Source organism: Diadema antillarum, unplaced genomic scaffold (assembly GCF_040938485.1).
Source record: "Diadema antillarum isolate AM-2024a unplaced genomic scaffold, OU_Dant_1.0 seq00000716_RagTag, whole genome shotgun sequence".
Classification (NCBI taxonomy): domain Eukaryota; kingdom Metazoa; phylum Echinodermata; class Echinoidea; order Diadematoida; family Diadematidae; genus Diadema; species Diadema antillarum.
In genome coordinates this window covers 476,116-495,220 of record NW_027271620.1, presented here as the reverse complement: position 1 = coordinate 495,220, position 19,105 = coordinate 476,116, and the positions used below count along the sequence as shown (strand labels likewise).

Sequence of the window (19,105 nt, the reverse complement as noted above, 5' to 3'; positions counted from 1 at the left end):
TCTACTGAAGGCAAAATCGAAACCAAAATTCAACAAAATCGAAACTATAGTCCAAATTGCATTTGATCACAGCAGAATTCTCCCTCATCTAAGGTGGGGAATTGATTTAGAGCCACACTAAATGCCAGGAGGTAAAGTTGAAGTTGATGCATCGCACACATGTACGTGTACACAACATCGAGTACGTAAGACTACATGTGGGGACGTGTCGGGGACGGCTGCAGCAGCCGATGTTGCAGGCTCGTATCCTTTGTTTGCCCGAGGTTGCAGCCTTGTGCAAAATTAAAGATCTGGGCATATATTAGTAAACTGGCCTATTAAAAGAAAAAAATCTTAAGATGCACGCCAGATGATGAACAATCACAACAGCTTACTTGAGCCTTTGGCTATTGTAGGTGAGACAGAAATACTCATGACAGGCTGGTGATGGCATTAATTTACAGGCCTGATGGCGTCTGTCTGACCACAAGAAGGTAACCTGCCTGTAATGGAAAGGTCTGAGTCATGGATGGATGTCCTCACCTTTTTTCTGTTCCATGCTGGAGGTGAACTTGTACTTGCAGTATGTGGACTTGGGCTTCGCTTTTGTTGATGAGGTTTGGGGTTTGGCTGAAGTCTAGATGGAATCTTTTGACCTCTGTAAAGAGTGAATTAAACTGAATTCTCAATAAAAGTAAATATACAGTAATGTACATTAACAAGATCTTTTGCTCCACCATGCAAAAAGTTAACATTTAGAAATGCAAACCATCCTTTAAAGCTTTAAAATAATATAAGCCCTGAAAAAACTCATGGGCTTTCTACTTACACCTAAATACATGATTACACACAACAGTCAGAATAGAAAGCAGACAGAGTTTGTGTGTTTTATGTTTTTATTCATGCCTATGGAAAGTAAAATTTTGAATAAAGAAAAAAGAAAAAACAAACAGTCAAGTCTTTGAAGAAAGGTTGAATGTACATTAGCTGTAGCTGCACTGTGCATGCCAAGTTAAAAAAACAACTCAATGCTACTTCTTTATGTGCCACTTTTGCATGCCGGATTCAGGCGTCGGCATGTCAAGTGCCTGTATTATTTTGCTCAAATGCATAAACCTGCCAATACCAATCAATAAATCGCCAAATGCACAGTTCACTGTAAACATCACTTGTGATTCCATTCCTGTCAATGTAGCTGGCATTATATCTGGCAAGTGACTATCAAGCAGTATTCTCTACTGGATTTGTGAAGAAACTCTAAGTTTCTGTTACAGATTTGTGCAAAAGTCAGGCCTTGACAATAATGTACTGGTTATTCAAAAGCAAAATAGTCATAGATTTGCCATAAAATTGACATCAGGGCAAAGCTTGGCATTGTGTCTTACAACTTTACTCATTACATGTGTGCATTACCACAATATAAAAACTAGAAATGTCTCTATGGTGATTGTTATGCCTCCACCATGATACATGGTTCTCACAATAGGTCTGGAGTACATTTTGACAATGTGTGACGACAATTTCACATAACTGGCAAAATATTAAAATGACATATTTTGTCAAAATGTATTGATTTTTTTACTTTCCTTGAACTTGGTTTTATTGGATAAACGACTGTATTTGTCTAAGAGAGCAGAACAATTTGGGGATTTGAGGATTTTCACTTGACTTTTGATCCTTTTATATTTTATTATTTAAGTTTATGCACTGAGTAATTTCCAAGGTAGGCAGAAAAGGTGTAATTTCAGTATCAAATAGTAAAATTTTAAGATTTTATCCTGGTTTTTGACCCTTGAACTGTTTACATGTCTGAATAGAGAAATATGTGACAGATTTTGTTTTCATTCATTAATTTTGTACACGCATAGAGACTATTGCATGGTATTATGCATTCTAAGAACTGACTAACATTATTATTATTATTATTGAACTTTGACCCCATGACCCTAAAATTCCCAAGAGAATCACTGTCAGGCAGTACATGCATTTTGTAAATATTTTCTAAAGCTTCATGATGATACCTTGGCCACTTTCGTAAAATGGAGGGAGAACTGAAATTTAGCATGTTAGCTTGACCTTAGCCCTCTTGGCAAAAACCTTTCGCAGGGAATATCCATCGGTTTATACCTGTATACACTCAGTTTCAAGAAAAATCCTGCAGGTATTGCATCGATATGAGGGTAATGGTGAAATTTTGAGGATTTGACCTAGACCTTTGACCATGTGACCCCAAAATTCCAAAGATAATCACTGCCAGCCAGTACATGCATACAGTACCAAGTTCCACCAAGATACCTTGAACCATTTCCGAGATATCTATGAGGAAAAAGTGAAACTTTAACATTATTGACCTCTGACCTCATGACTCGAAACTCTCTGGTGAATCTTTATTTAGTAGTACATGTATACACTAAGTTTCAAGAAAATACCTTCAGGCATTGCATAGATATGGGGGAAATAGTGAAATTGTGACCTTTGCCCTTGAGCATGAGCACTCACAAGTTGATAGGAACCACTTTACCCACTCATTCATTTACATGCCAGGTTTCATTCTAAAGGATACCTCAAACAGTTTTTCAGTTACGCTGTCCACAAAATTGATTACAGATGGAAGGACGGACAGACGGACAACCCGAAAACTTAATGCCTCTGGCGACACTTCGTGGCGTAGGCATAAAAACAATGTACTCCCCAAATCATGTCTGTTACGGCACAAATTGTCACTCCTGCACAATTTGTCGCCCCCGGCATGGGGCGACAATATGTGCAGGGTGCTGATGGCACAAATTGTCGTCCCTGCACAATTTATTGCCTGGCGACAAATTGTGCTGCTCGTGCAGTTCCCAATTTTTGACCTCAATGGCGACAATTTGTGCAGGTAAAATGAAACATAGCTGCACAAATTGTTACCGGTTGTTGTCTTCAAGCTGCAGAGGATAATGCTAAGATGCACTATGCATTATGTGGTTGGAGCAGTTGCTCCTGTGTTACAATGTATGTTTGGGTGAGGTGGGTCGTCATTATCAGAACAAACCTTCATTCATTAATTGACACTGTAAAAGTGGAAATTTTCGCGGTGCTGAAATTTTTGCGCATTTCGCATAATCAGAAACTAGCGTGATAATAAAAGCATGTGAAAATTTTTGCTTGCCATATGTTCCTGTAGTTGATGTCTTAATACCCCGGAATTAAAAACATGCGTAACACTTCTTATCCGGCCGAGCGCGAAAACTTAGTTGCTTGAAAATATCCACTTTTACAGGACACAAAATAACCCTTTTTTAGAGTTCAGTGTACATAAAGTCACGATGCCTACCCTATTAATGCATACAAAGAGGCAGTTGTGCTCACTTCCACATGCTGTTATAACATTTAGTATGTTATCAACATGCATATTACGATGACATTGATTGCGACGATCGTACGAATACTAACATATATTTTTCTCACACTATTCCCCCTTGTTATGCTGTCACACACAAACGCACACACTGCATGCATACTATGCATGAACGGGGACAGTATGAGCCACGCAGGGATGGTGACTCTCCGCATCGCACTGAAGGCGAACAGTGGTAAGTGCATGAATAGAAACTGATGATGCTCGATTAAAGATGACCGCCTCTGCGCTACAATACGTCTCACTGCATTAACGTCAATTACCATTAAGTCGCCACTACCTAAAGTCGGCAGACATTCACATCCCACGTAACCCGTGCCGCTATCAGAGATCACTGGAGCGACGGATTTTCATCGCTCTCCAATCGTAATTCATCTCTTTCCTCCATAAAAACACAAATAATTGTAATCCAAATGTATTTTACCATATGTAACAGGTGACAAAACCATTTTTAATTTGAGGATGTTTTTGATTTAGAATTGATTTCAGGTGGCAGATTAATACAGTTTTTCTAACCTGATGATGCACAATGTGTCCTACATTGAAGTGTGTGTATAACACACATGCTAATAATACTTGGTGCTTTATGGGCGGCGAACTAATTCAGTGCCTATCGCTAGTTTGCTAACCCGGAAGTGCATAGAAAATACACACAAGTGGTGAATATGCGGTAATTAACGTTAGAACGGCAAATGTACAGATTGCAGCAGGCATAATCTATCCGGGAACTGGTTAGAAAATAATCCTTCTGGGCAATTCCGCGGTTAGTAACGTTACATTTAAAGAAATTTAGATATTTATTTTTATTACTAAATCACCATTTATTCATTTCAAGTCAAAATCATGTTAAAACATGTTCATCCTTCCCAGGTCTATGATATAGAAAAGAATGAGAACAATCCAATAAATATTAGAATTGCTATGGCAACTAAAAGGGCTGGTTAGTAACATTACGAAAAAAGGACATGACAAAAATATCAATGTCTTGTAACAAAAAGTGTGCAAAATTTCAAGTTACTTCAAACAAAGTGTTGCATTAATTTCAATTATTGCATCATGGCAAATGTTCATGCAAATATTCTAGCAGTTCGACCGATAATTTATTAGCTAGACCCTCAAATGCATGGTTAGTAACGTTACGGTTAGTAACGTTACATTGGTCCGGAGTAATTCCGCAGGTCATTTCACCCTTTTGTAATTGACAAAATGTCACATGACTTCTGGAGTATTTAAATATGTTCATCTTTTACCTTTTAGCAATAATTTGAGGAAAAAACTTCAAAGCAACCCACTGTAATTGGCATTTAAGTGAATTTCAGCATCCCCCGTCCCACATGTACATTTTAAATGATGGTTTTAGATCTCGCAAAATCAATAAATACAAAAAATAAAATCTACTGAATTTGAAAGACCTTAGTGATTGGTGAACATCCATGGCATTAGTTGATACCTAAATTAAAGAGTAAGATAAAGAGGCACATTTCTTTTATCCATGTCATGTCCACCTAACTGCGGAATTGCCCTTCTGGTATTAAAGGAAATGAAATCCCTGCAAATGTTTCTATGGATATACCTATTATTTGTTGACATTTATGATGAACAATGGAAGTGTTTTAGCCAGATTTATCCCGATAAAGCAGTTAATAGTTCTGATTAAGCGGTGGAAATAATGTGTGAAAAATTTGTTACATCAAATTTTGTTGCACTTAAGCAGGGTTCCCGCTAAAGCGGTTCCGGATTAACGGGTTACTCTAGAAACAGGTTGGAAAATCACTGCATTTCAATTCCTCTGAACTTGTTCCTTGTCAACATATCGAGAACACATTATTGCAGACTACTGAGCGATGTTATCTTGCCTCCGATATGAGCCAGCTCTCCCGAAGCAGCTGCTGCTAGCACGGCTGGCCTTTGCATCACATGCACAAAACCACAACTGCACGCGATCTAAACGTCACTAATGTTGTGTTGGGATCGGTTAATATTTTGAGAGGTACACAGCAAGAATGGCTTGCGACACAGTTCTGTTTGATTACCAAGAGTACTTTAATCTAGAGGCGTTTAGGAGCGATCCTCTCTCTTTGAGCGTCCGAATGCAAGTCCTCTTCTTTGCATGTTTACACCTTGTAATTCTCTTCATACATTCAATCATACACATTGGTTCTACTGTTGTATTACACATTGGGCCGAATGCATAAAACAAGCAATTGCTTGTAAGCAACGTTGCTTCAAGCAAAAGCACAAGCTCATCTAGCAAAAGGTCTAGCTCAAGCAATTGCTTAAATCCATATATGCATAACCTTTTGCTTGTGCTTATACCTTTTGCTTGTGCTGCACAAGCAATTGCTTGCATTTTCAACAAAAGGGACATACAGGCTTATTCCCATCACTCTCTTCTGGTAGCCCGGATCTGCCAGATCGCATGTGGAGAGAGGTCTCCTTGCTCTCCACCAAAGTCAGACACCCTACCTGCCTGTTTTTCATCACATTTTGCGTGCTAACCACTGGACATTCCCGTTGTTGAAACTAAAAAGTTTCGTACACTACTTAGGAGTAATTTCTTGTAGATTTATACCACTCCTGCACAAGTGTGGTCTTTCTTTTATGAATATGAAAATGATATACTTTAAAGGGAACGTCCCAGTTAAGCAAAAGCTCAAGCTCATTTTACAGAGCTTGGAAAATCGTAAGCAATTGCTAGCAAGAACAAGCAAAAGGTATGTTTTATGCATACGTTTTCAAGCAAATGCCTGGTCTCTAAGCAATTGCTCGCGGGCAGCAAGCAATTGTTTGTGCTTGCTAGCAAGAGCTGCTGCTGGCAAGCAATTGCTTGTTTTTATGCATACGGATTTGAGTAAAAGGCTAGCACAAGCAATTGCTAGCGTTTATGCATCCGGCCCAATATGAATGGGTGAATGGGGGTGGAGTCTTCATGCTAAAGAGAGGTTTCAATTGGGCAAACCTTGGTTGTTATAGGAACAAAGACTGGACTATCTTTATTAAGGAGGTAGTATTCTTGGTTTTGGATTTAACAACAATTCTAATACCCCGTTTATACTAAGGAAAAAGCGGGTTCTGAAACCCCCTGTAGCCGCTTCGAGCAGGCTTTCAGCTCAGCATAAACAAACAGATTTCAGAAAAGGCGATCCGATCGGGTCGGGTCTGAAACCTCCTATGGGGGGAGGTTTCAGAACCCGCTACAGCAGGCTCGAGGGGGTTCGACTGCAGTATAAATGCAAAGGGGGTTCGAGAAGCCGCTTTTTGGCTGACCCGAGGAAATGGCTGAAGGTCATCACCTGCTTACATAAACAACCCAGCCATCTCGACCAATCCCCGCTGCAGAAAGTCTTTCAACTTATACACTGTCACTCAAAAGCCCGCGCCATAAATCAGAGGGGAGGAGAAGGTCGGGCCTGCTAGGATCTGCTAGGGTCTGCTTTTGGCAAGCAGTATAAACAGACAAGAGGCTGCTTTTTCAGAGTGGGTTTTCGAACCTCCTCGAGGAGGCTCTGAAACCCGCCAGCACTATAAACGGGGTATAAGTAATCAGTGGGGGAAGGGCAGGATGTTGGGTTTGACTTAGCCTGGTCGTAAATTAGATGGGGCTAGGAGTACAATGTATACTCGAGGGATGATGAAGGTCCATGTCTCACTGGATGAGGTGGAGAGGATTGGTAGGGGTCATTGACTGGCCAGAGGTGAAGAGATGTATCCGGTCATAGTGGAATGGGAGGGGGTAGTGATAACTTTGTGTATACATTGTACATCATTACACAACACTATAGGTCACGTTCCATCTTTTAATATGTCTTACAGGGGTATATTTTTAAAGATTTCTTTGCTATCATGTGACCAGCACATTGAAGCCTTGCAGTAGCAAGCCATGGCTCTAGTGACTGCAACTCAGTAAATTTTAGAAATTAAAAAAAAAAAAAAATTTAAGTTGAATTCTGATCAAAGAAAAAAGTAGCAAAAAAAAAAAAACACTAGAAATGTCGCTATTGTCGCTATGGCGACTGATGCCTCCGCCATAATGCATGATTCTCCCAATAGGCGTATAGTACAATGTCTTCACAATGTGTGATCCATGACAGTTTCACATGTATACAGTAACTGGCAAAATATTGAAATGACAGGTTTGTCAGAAATGTCTTGAACTGGGTTTGCTATAATTTTCTAAGAGTGCAGGTACACAAATTTGGGGAATTTTTGGGAAGTTTAGGCATTGAGTAATTTCCAAGGTATGACGAAAGAGTGTGATGACGGTACAAAATAGATTTTTTTAGGGGGGGGAGGTTATTGAAGACTGACCTTTGACCCTTTACCTTTGACCTTTTGGCTGGAAATTTCTGGGGAGAATCTCCATTAGGTATTGCATAGGTATTAAGTTTTGAGGAGTTGACCTTGACCTTTGACCCTTGACTATTGATCCATGATCCCTAAATTCCCTAGATAATCCCTGCCAGACAGTACATGCGTATGTACAAGTTCTACGAAGATACAATAAACCATTTGCGAGAAAAGTGATATTGCAACATTTTCACCTAACCTTTGACCTTTTGACCTTTGACTTTATAACATGAAACTCTCTCTGGAGAATCTTTACGCAGTAGTACATGTCTACACCAAGTTTCAAGAAAATACCTTCGGGCAGTGCATAGATATGGGGGAAATTGCATCATTTGTAGCATTTGACCTTGACCTTTTGACCTTTGACCTCTTGCCAATGTCACTAAAATCTACTTAACTAATTGTCCCATCATACATCATCCTTGGACCAAGTTTGGTGAAAGTTGCTTCATCCAGTTTTGAGTTATCACGTAAACACATAAATTTTAGGATTTGACCTTGATCTTTGACCTTTGAACTCTGTCCAATTTCACTGAAAAACTAATCAAGTAATTGTCCCATCATACATCATCCTTCAACAAAGTCTGGTGAAATTTGCTCCATCCAGTCTTGAGTTATCGCGTAAACGGATAAAATTTCATTTGACCTTGACCTTTGACCTTCAACCAAATTCAACCAAAATCTAATCAAATAATTGCCCCATCATACTTCATACTTGGACCAGGTTTGGTAAAATTCCACTAAATATTACTCAAGTTATCGCGTAAACGAAAGCGGACGTATGGACGTACGGACAACCCGAAAACATAGTGCCTCCTGCACCACTTCATGGCGGAGGCATAAAAAAGAGCTGACAAAAATTGCATTGAATCACATGGGAACTTAGGCCGATTTTATGCTCAATTTGCAAAGACAGGATCAGCGTTTTGAAAAGCTGATTCAAAACCCTGTTCACAGGAGCACCGTTTATGTTCACTTTGTTCAAGCCTTGGAAAGAGCGCTAGCGATTGCTTCGTTGACCTATGCAGAGGCAGGTCAAATTGGGGTCCGTGCAAATTGGGGCGAAGTTCTCACCTGAATGAGTGCACTGTTCAAGTTTTAACTGGCCACATGTTTTGATATCATATCTAAAATACAGGATACAGGGGAAACTCGTTATAACGAACACTGCTAAAACGAGATATCAGTTATTACAAGGAAACTTTCCCGGTACCAGTTAATGGGCTGTTAACGATTGCCCCATCACTGTACAGGCATGCTAACCTGGAAACATTAAACTGCACATTACTTGAATATGAGACCATTCTGAAGCAAATGCTTTTCACACAAATGTACTCTTAAATGAATACCACAAGGATTGGAACAATCATCCCCCAGCATTCCCACAGATTCTCACTGATCAGTTACTAGCCATCCCCTTTAAAAGAAAACTGTACTGACATTTTCTAATTGTCTGATAATTCTAATCTACATTTTTTGATGCCTACAACTGGAAAGAGAGGAGTCTAGAGCCCAGGATAAGCCTGTAAGGCCAAGTAAAAAAAGAAAGCAGTTTCTTGTCCGGGTTTTTTGAGCAAGGCGATGAGGGAGGTCCTTACTATTTGATATCTTACTATTTTTTCGAGGATTGTCAAAATGAAAGTAATATGTGTTTCTCGTCCGGTAATTCTGAGAAAGGTAACGAGAGAGGGCTTTACTATTTTCTATATCCAATTTACGAAATGAAATATCACTCTGGTAGCTGTGTTATGAGAGACCAGGTCCCAAGTGTATGTCTTGCCTGCACTCTGTGCATTTTCAAACAAATAGATATATGTACCATACTTGAAATGAAACTTCATGCATGTAGAAATACATTTGCTTTTTCTTTCCACTATGGATGTCGAAGGGAAAATGGCCATCTTAATACTGGTATTTAGTGTTGTAATGGCATTTCTGATACCAGTGTACTTGCAATTCTGATGTATTGTGCTATTTAACTGAAACAGGTATAAAACATGATTGTCTTTCAACAAATGTACGACTGAAATAAATTCCATGATATTCAAAACACTGCTTTATTTATCATTTGTGTTTGTGACTTTTTGTGTCCACACAGCTGGTATGTATCTGCATTTCTTCACAGTACAATTGTAGCACATTCAACTGGAAACTGGCTTGTACAATAATTGCAGATGGATGTCAAAATGATACTGGTATGGCATTATAGCATTAAACATTTAAAGATGTTTCTTCATGTTCTAAAAAGACATTTGATAATCACTCATCATTTGGATGATGAATGATTGTATACCCAAACTACATATGTTGTAAAACATGTACCTGTGAAGATAAGTCACATTCTCCCTTCATTTCTTACATGGCCATCATTACAGTGCTACCAAGAAGCAGCAGTGATATAAACCACTTTTCATTTGAGTGATGCACAATTTAATACCAAATCTACATATATTGCTGTTTATGCATGCGAGGATGACAAGTATACCAATTTAACTACACTGTGACTGTATTCATTCAGTCATATCAAGGGTATGGAAAAAAACATGTTTTTTAACATAAAATATACACATTTATGCATCACTTGATGAACCTATGAATCCAACCATTATCTCTGGAAATGCATAGCATTATTTTTGCCTTTCAACACAACACAAACTTACTGAGTTAGATCTTTTCTCATATGAAAACTTATTCGCTCAAGGATTTAAAATGCCGCAGACAGTACTGCCAATTGTCAACCCTGTGAAACAACCACCTGATTTCCTTTTTACTGAAAGACAGAATACGAACCAGTTGATATTCACTATTTAAAGCCGTTCGCTGTGCACACGTGCGCTTGAGATCGGTTCTCTCCATCACTCCACGATTTTGGGGTTTTTTTTCCAGCTCCAGAATGCATGCTATGCTGGCTGGCTGGTCTCCTCTACTACAGTGAAACCCCGTTATAAAGAGTTCGGTTATAACGAGGAACCGCTTATAATGAGGATGATCGCGTCGGTCCCGTTTTCCTTTGCGTGTAATGGCAGAACGAATCGGTTATAACGTGTTCGGTTATAACGAGATTCCGGTTATAACGAGGACAATTTCGGTAAATCATGATAAAGGAAAACATAAGCAATTTGATCGGATATAAACGAGGTTCCATTTCTTGACCAAATTGTCGCTTTCAAACACGCGACAAATGAAACATTGGAAACCGAAATCTCGCTATCCACGTCTTTTCCAGTTTGCAGAGAACCGTTCCTTCCATGTTTTCTTCTTAATCACGCGATAAGACACAGGAACACCTTCCGATGTTCCTACTAAATTATTAAACATAATCATTCGATTTTCTTTTTCGCGAGAAACGCCACGTGCGTGATATGATGTCAGACCACAGCGCAACGAGAAAAAAAAAATAGATAACGCATTCAAAAACTTTTCATGTACCGACAATAAAATTGTGACCAAAAATGGACAATTAGAATGCGTGTGCAACTCATCATTATATCCTTTCCAATTTTAGTTCCGACTTCCAGTTCTTTTGCTGGTTTTGAGCAAATATGAGTTTGGATGATTAAAGCCGAAATAATAAAATCATCGCCCCGATCCCGCCGGGGGACAGGAGCGTTAAAATAGTTGAGTAACGCATGTTAACCTATACTTAATCGGTGTTCAGAAAAAGAAGCAAACGCATTTATTAGTTTGAATAGATCTGGATTTGTTCATTATCATTTAACAAATGATAATTTAAATATGAGTGTGTATGCATGCAAAGCAGAAATAATTAGTGAAATCATCGCGATCCTGCCAGGTGACAGTAGAGTAAAAATAGTTGAATAACGCATGTTAACCTACTTAATCGGTGCTCGGAAAAAGAAACAAACGCATGTATTAAATTGAATAGATCTGGATTTGTTCATTATCATATAACGAATGATAATTCTAATATGAGCGTGTATGATTAAAGCTGAAATAATTAATGAAATCATCGTGATCTCGCCGGATGACAGTAGCGTAGAAATCGTTGAATAACGCATGTTTACCCACTTAATCGGTGCTCGGAAATAGAAACAAACGCATTCAACAGTTCAAGAACGGATGTACAAAACGCGAAGAGATTTTCGGAAGAAAATAAAGAACGCATTTTTAATCCCTTCGAGCGCAACGAACATACATTGTATAAAATTACAGCCAAATGATTCATGAAATTATCGAATTCCCGCTGGGCACCAACAGCGTAAAATACCTCGCAAGTTAGCGGTAAACAACGCACGTACGTTACTCTGAAATCATCGCGATCTCGCCAGGTGACAGTAGCGTAAAAAAAGTTGAATGATGCATGTTAACCTAAATCAGAAAAAGAAACAAACGCATTAGTTTGAATAGATCTGGTACAGATTTGCGTAAACAGGATGACAACCTCCCACATTCAATCCTGTCACATATTTTCAAGAACGGTCATACAAAACGCGAAGAGATTTTCGGAAGAAAATAAAGAACGCATTTTTAATCCATTTGGGCGCAACGATCATACATTGTACATGTGTACAAGATTACAGCCAAAATGATTCATGAAATCATCGCATTCCCGCTGGGCACCAACAGCGTACAATACCAAGCAAGTTACGGTAAACAAGGCCTGTATGTTACTCTATATATTTGCCCCCATATTTGCGATGGTGTTTAGAAAAAGCTTAACAAACAAGAATTACAATAAAGAATTAACTTATCATTTCAGCCTCTATTTCTTCGTCTAATTCACAAATAATCTCCCTTTATTCTCTCAATCATAACGCTCAATAATTGTGTAATAACAACGCAAAGGATATGTTTAAGTTTCAATGATGGGTATATGACGTCATGCTTATGTTTTTCTTTGTTTTTGATAAGTATGGTTATAACGAGGTACCGGTTATAACGAGGTAATATCGCCGGTCCCACGGACCTCGTTATAACGGGGTTTGTGGTTACATTGCGCAATCAATCGAGCAGCATATGAAGCGGGCAACAGCACGAGAGAAATGTACAGAAGGTGCTCAACGTCCTGTCTACATCACGACGTACCGAGTGCGCTGTACATCACAGCCCAGGCCCGCCCATCCAACCACAGTTCAACTGCTGTGTGGGTCATTCCTTCTTGCCGAGCTCGCAGTGTGAAATGCATGCGTTATTACATGCGCACTACAGAAGCTACAGCTGTACTACAGAAGTTTTTTTTTTCGGCGGCCGAAAAAATAGTAAATATCAAAAAAGTCGATGCGGCAACTGAAAATCGATGCGGGCGGGGAGCGGGCTGGGACGAGAATTATGAATTTCTTGGTATTTTCAGCGCCATTTTGAAAATAGTAAATAGTAAAAAAATCGATGCGGCGGCCAAAATCGATGCGCGCGAGGACGAGAAACTGGTTTCTTTTTTTACTTGGCCTAATGATTTTTTTGAAAAAAATGAAAACGAGCGAGCCAAGGAACGATCCACACAATTTGGCATACGTCACAGGTGCCAACCTCCGACTTTAGCAAAACGAACTACAAATGTCAATTTACTGATGAAATCTCACACGAAGTACTGCAAAAACTGTTATTTAGTAAAATTGCAATATGGAGCTGAAATAAACATGTTCTAAAAACAATATTTATTAATTTTTAAAAGGAATCTCTTCAAAAGCTTTTTATTTAGATAAAATTTGTGGGGAATATTCCAGATATGCAAAATGAAATTGGCATCATTGTCCGAACGTGCTGCCCATAGAAAACTGTGTGTAAGTAACGTTGCACTAACTATGCATTGATGATGAGCAATAATGGTTCGACATCACAGTTCAAATTATCTAACGAAGATGAGGACTGAGTGATTCTTAAAATCTAAATCCAAAAAATAGTCAACGGCAATGACGGTTTACGCCTAGTTCGAAGAAAACGGCACCCAGTACACATAGAATCTAGACTAGAAGTAGGACTAGGACTAGTGAGCAGTCAAGGACCGAAAAGATTCTACTTGCCGCCCCGTCGACAGCTGTACGTGCACAGCGCTAATAATAGGCACAGCGTAAACGTTTAGTGTATACAATACATACCCCTGCTGCCAGAACTTGAAGAAAGTCCAGACGAAAGTCCAGACTCCAAGGTCTAGCGTTGCCGCTAGATCTGGGCCCTTGTGCTGCAGGCCCTGTTGTTTCTGTGGTGAATTTTGCAGGTAAGGTATCTGCTTTATGGATTTTCAATGCTTTTGTAGTCGAGATAAATCTCATGGTGGTCGTATTAACACCAAGGACTAACTTAGATCTAGTTTTAGTAGGACCCATACCTCGGAAGAGTGGCCTGACCATGTAGATACAAACAGTGCCGCCGCTTCGCGATCCAAGCGCTGGTGTAGGTATAGTGCTAGAATACTTCCGTATCCATGTAGATATCTCAAAATTCACGTAACCAAATTGTACCAAAATCACAAGAAATATTTTATGACTCATGTCCACTTGCTCACGCTAACTGGAACCAAATCGCAAGTCAGGAAGCGTAAGTGAAGTTGTCGACTTTCCTGTCGTCGCTAGAAATAATCTGCTCTGTACGACTAAACAAGAGTGATCGCGGCGTAGTAGCCCTACCTACCTGCGCACGCACAGACTGAAGTTAGCCATCTAATATCATGAGACAAATCTTTCAAGTAATCAGGAGCAAAAAATCAATTTATAAATTAATTGAGCTAAGTTGAATGAAAAATAAAGTTCGTAAATCACACAAATCGCCAAAATCATGACATTTTTTAGTTTAGTTCCAGCGTAAATTCCCCGTTCGCACAGTAATAGTCGGCTAACTTCAGTTCTAGACTGTGCATGTCGCGTTTACCAAGATCTCTCGCGAAGAGTGAGTTTTTTTTTGAGTGACAACTTGAAAGTCGGCGTCAATATTGATACTTCTCGATTATCGATTTCGTTCAAATATAATACAGTATTTTGAAATATGCTTAGAAGTATATCCTGTAAATTCAGTGCGATTTGGTTCAGCGAAATTTGAGACAGCTGCATGGATAGGACAGTACACAAGTGCCGCCTGCTAGCTAAATTGGGCCTAAGCGTCGTCTGCTACTCGGCATGATTTAACGCACACGTATCATGCGAGGGCTTGTAATCAGTGATATATTTGGCACCAGTGACATCACGACATCCGGGCTCGTCAGCTCATTAGCATAATTCTTGCCCAAAAAGTTCCATTTTCAACATGAAATTACGGACTAAATCGTTATGAAATTTTGATTCTATTTGCGCCGCTGGGTCTTTTAGAATTAAAAGAACATATAAAAAAAATTAAAAAGCGGTACAATGCCCTTTTAAAGATAACATAAAGTTTTGGTACCTCAAAAGTTTCCCTGAATTTCCTTGTCTTAGTTTGTGTTTCAGGTTAAAATACCTTTCACATAACTAACACTGTGAGACTTACTCGCCCCAAAGTGCTCTCATGTCTTAGTAATCATGCAATAATGGTTTCGTACCAGAGCCATTTACTAGTATGCAACACCGTACGGCGGCGAGGTAGTACACATATTATACGAAACCATTTTAACTGCGACCAGCAGCGTGCAGCCCCATACGCATAGCTAAATGGGGCTTCGCATTGTAGCATTCAGGATCATGACAGATTTAGCATCGTGGGTAAATATCAACTTAAAATCCAAAAATTTCTTCAATTTGAAGACTTTCCAGTTACTTAGTAAGTTGAAGTATTGAAAACAGGCTTCGGGCAACGTTTGGTTTTGCCAAAAGTCCCTTTCTGTTCGAATTGATGACTGAATGTGACTCGGTCAAGAGGACCTTGGGAGAGCTACACTGAATTGACGGCCAGCGCATGAGCACACAGACATCTTATCCGTTCATGGATTTGAAATTTGTGCGCATGTGATGTGTGCGCATGCGCTGGCCGTAGTATTCAGTGTATGTAGCTCTCCCAAGGTCCTCTCGACCGAGTCATATTCAAGTTTCAAGTTCAAGTTCAAGTTTCAAGTTTATTCAAAGTTTCCACAATACAAAAATTACATAAAAACAATAATATGTAACAAGGAATACATTGTTGAATATGCGATTAAAACAATTTGCAGAATATTTGAATACAAATTGACAATGCATGTACACGTAGATGCATTATAGATGTAAAGTGGAGGGGTCTTAGAAAAGCAAGCTTGTACATGTATAATAAGACCCCTGAAAAGGCAAGTTAAGACATGTAATATAGCAACTCACTATATACAGTATACAAACATATTGAAAAGCCATAGAATAATAATTATAGTGGAATCCCTCAAGAAGCGCAGCAACCATACCCCAGAGACCAAAAAAAAAAAATTGACACCAAATTTATTGCCCCCCCCCCCCCGCGAGTCAATCTAAATTTAAAATTTATTTTATTGGCTAGTGATATACAATGACTACATTTTTTAACTTTGTGGTATGGTCTCAGAACCCTCACTTCTCCACAGGTAAGGACCCTTTCAAAAGGAGAGTTTCTAATTTTTACCATAAACCAGAATTATACAGTGGCTTTAACATACATGGATGGATTCTAAGTGCACACACACACACACTACCTATGGACTTTTAAAGCAAAACATAATTGGCATTTAGACTATGTTACTCAAATGGAAGGCGTATCTAGAATTTAAAAGGAGCAGCATCAATGAGACTGAGAATATCGATGAAGCAAATACTTCCGAGTCAACACTTTAAATCTGGAAAAAGTGGTACTATCTTTAACATCTGAGGGTAACTTGTTCCATTCTTTTATGTAAGACACATAAAAAGAATTTAGGGCAATATTGGTAGCTACATGAGGTAGATGCAGAAGGTTTTTCTGACGTGTATTATGGGAATGAACAACTGAGTTTTTAACAAACAAATCCAAAAATAAGGAGGGAGAACTGGACATGTGAAGCTTGTACATGAATGCCAATGAGTTAAAAGACACTAACTCGTTTAGAGGTAAACAACACAGCTGTAAGAATTGGGGGGCACTTGGCCTAGTAAAGTGTGAGCCTGTTATTAGCCTGATAGCTCTTTTTTGTACAATAAACAATTTATGAAGATGGCTGAACAAGTATTACCCCAAGCAACATTACATGTACAATACATCAAGTGAGGCATTATGATGCTATTATACAGTGTAGTCAAGCAGAAAGGGACTATTGGCAGAACCAAACGTTGCCCGAGGCCTGTTTTCAATACTTAAACTTAATTGGTAAGTCTTCAAATTGAAGAAAGTTTTGGATTTTAAGTTGATATTTACCCGTGATACTAAATCTGTCATGATCCTGAATGCTACAATGCGAAGCCCCATTCCGCTTTGCGTATGGGGCATGCCCAGTCCGGGTATGCCCAGTCGAGTAATCTTCATCTTTATTTCAGCATTTTTTGATCAATTTCTATTCGCGCATCCTCGTGACTGTACTACCTATGTTTCATACGAAGGGATAGCGAATAGTAATTACCATCACAAAGACATATAATCTTCCTTTGAAAGTGGCTGGTGATTAAAGCAATGAGACACGAGTCAATTGTCTTCATGTCTGCGCGGCAAATCCTGTTTGGCACATGCTTCAAATATTTTTGAGCGGCGGCTTCAAAGATCTAGCAAAGGAAATAAGACGGTTGTGACTCCATTCTCTAGAACCTCCTTGGTACAAATGTATAACACATGTATGTGACGATAAAAAAGATGTTACTTCAAATTAGTGTTTTTTGCATAATTTCATTTTTTATTGCAAGTGATTTGAAACAATCCAGTTTTTAGTCTCATACTCAGTCGTACTGTGTATTCCAGGAATGCATTTGTAAACAAGTGAGTTGTCACTGCAAAGAAAATTGATTAGGCTTTCTTATGATGTCACATTTGAATGAAATGATGTAGTTTTAAGAGAAATATGATACATCAAATTGGAATTGCAGGACTTTTTTTGAGAGGTTTATATTTGAATCATCCTAGTATAGGTGGTGGATTTCTTCTTTAAGAACATTCTTCATATTGGATTTCATTGGCGAAAAACATATCTTCTTACCCATAAAGGTGAGAAATTCCCTCACACACATTACTAGGTTTTATTGATTGAAAGGTAATGGGTAGTCCCATATATGCCAATTAATGTCATTGTCATACTGTAAAACATGATATATTCGCGGCATGAAAATTTCGCGAATTGGAGCCGATGGCCTTTCTCGCAACATGAAATTTTTCGTGACTTGCCACTGGCATCCATTGCATATTGTGTAGGCAAGAGCTCTTGCGTACATTTTGATTTCGCAAATGTTGCCACTCGCAAAATTTGCGAAATTAGAATACACGCGAAAATTCGTTTTACAGTAATGCTATGCTTTTTTGATGCCTACTGATATAATGAGATATCGGCTATAAATAGAGAAACGACTTGGTCCTGATGATCTCGTTATATCGAGTTCCCCCCGTAATATCATTTTGATTATTCTACTAATACATATGAATGGATTGTAGACAATGATAGGAAACACAAGTATTTATTTCATTGACAAATTGTTGACAATATTGGATTGTATGGTAGTGAGCTCTTCATGCATGAACATGTCTGCTACGTACAGTATACCACATGTACCAACAGGGAGCTCGAGGGATTAACACCTGCAGAATGTACACTGCACAGTGCAGTAATCGAAAGGTCGGCTGGCCTGGTGTGCGCATTGTTGCGATTGTGATGTGAGTTGCATTTATGCTTCCCCATGGAGAGTGATTAATCAGAAACACTGATAGTAAACACACATATTTGTGCATTTTGAAACGTTTTGAAACAGCGTTTATATCAAAATGAGAAAGGACGCAACTGTGTTTTGAACTAAATGCGCATACATCAAAACGCTGATTTGACCCCATAAGGCTGCATTCACATAGAAGTATACTATTCGGGTATTCGGGCTCGTTTTTCGAGGGCACGCGAATAGCTTGAATCGAACGATAGGATTTCCTCACACCGGTTCACATAGGACGGCACTATTCGAAAGTACGAATAGCTGCGAAAAGAATAGCAAAGTGGGAATCGAGCTTGTTCGATTTTCTTGCAGCGTATACCGTCTCTCGTTTATGAAATAATGACACTTTTGGTCTGGATTTGCCCTTTAGCAAAAATAAGCATGTAGACTGACATTCTGATGCAGTTTAGAAATTGTTGATAAGATTTGCTGGGATGTAGGAGGAAGAAATCCTCACTGCATGGGATGGTGAGTTGACGGTGCGGGTAATGGTGTATTCGGTGCCCGAATAGCGAATAGCGAATACCAAATACCGAATACTTCTATGTGAACGCAGCCTAAGGGGAGCTGTATATACACAGCCTTAGACGTGTGAAGACAACTGGAACCGACAATTATGCTCACGAGGAATCCCACAGTG

At 39.1% G+C, this 19,105-nt stretch overlaps 1 protein-coding gene across 1 annotated transcript in view; it reads right to left on the bottom strand.

Annotated features, from left to right (window-relative positions):
• The window catches only part of LOC139737940 (uncharacterized), a 68,248-nt gene that overhangs the window by 32,652 nt on the left and 16,491 nt on the right, over window positions 1-19,105 (bottom strand). Inside the window, exon 3 of the mRNA XM_071648604.1 lies at window positions 523-637. Coding sequence (XP_071504705.1) covers window positions 523-637 — 115 coding nt within the window. The remainder of the gene's footprint in view (window positions 1-522; window positions 638-19,105) is intronic.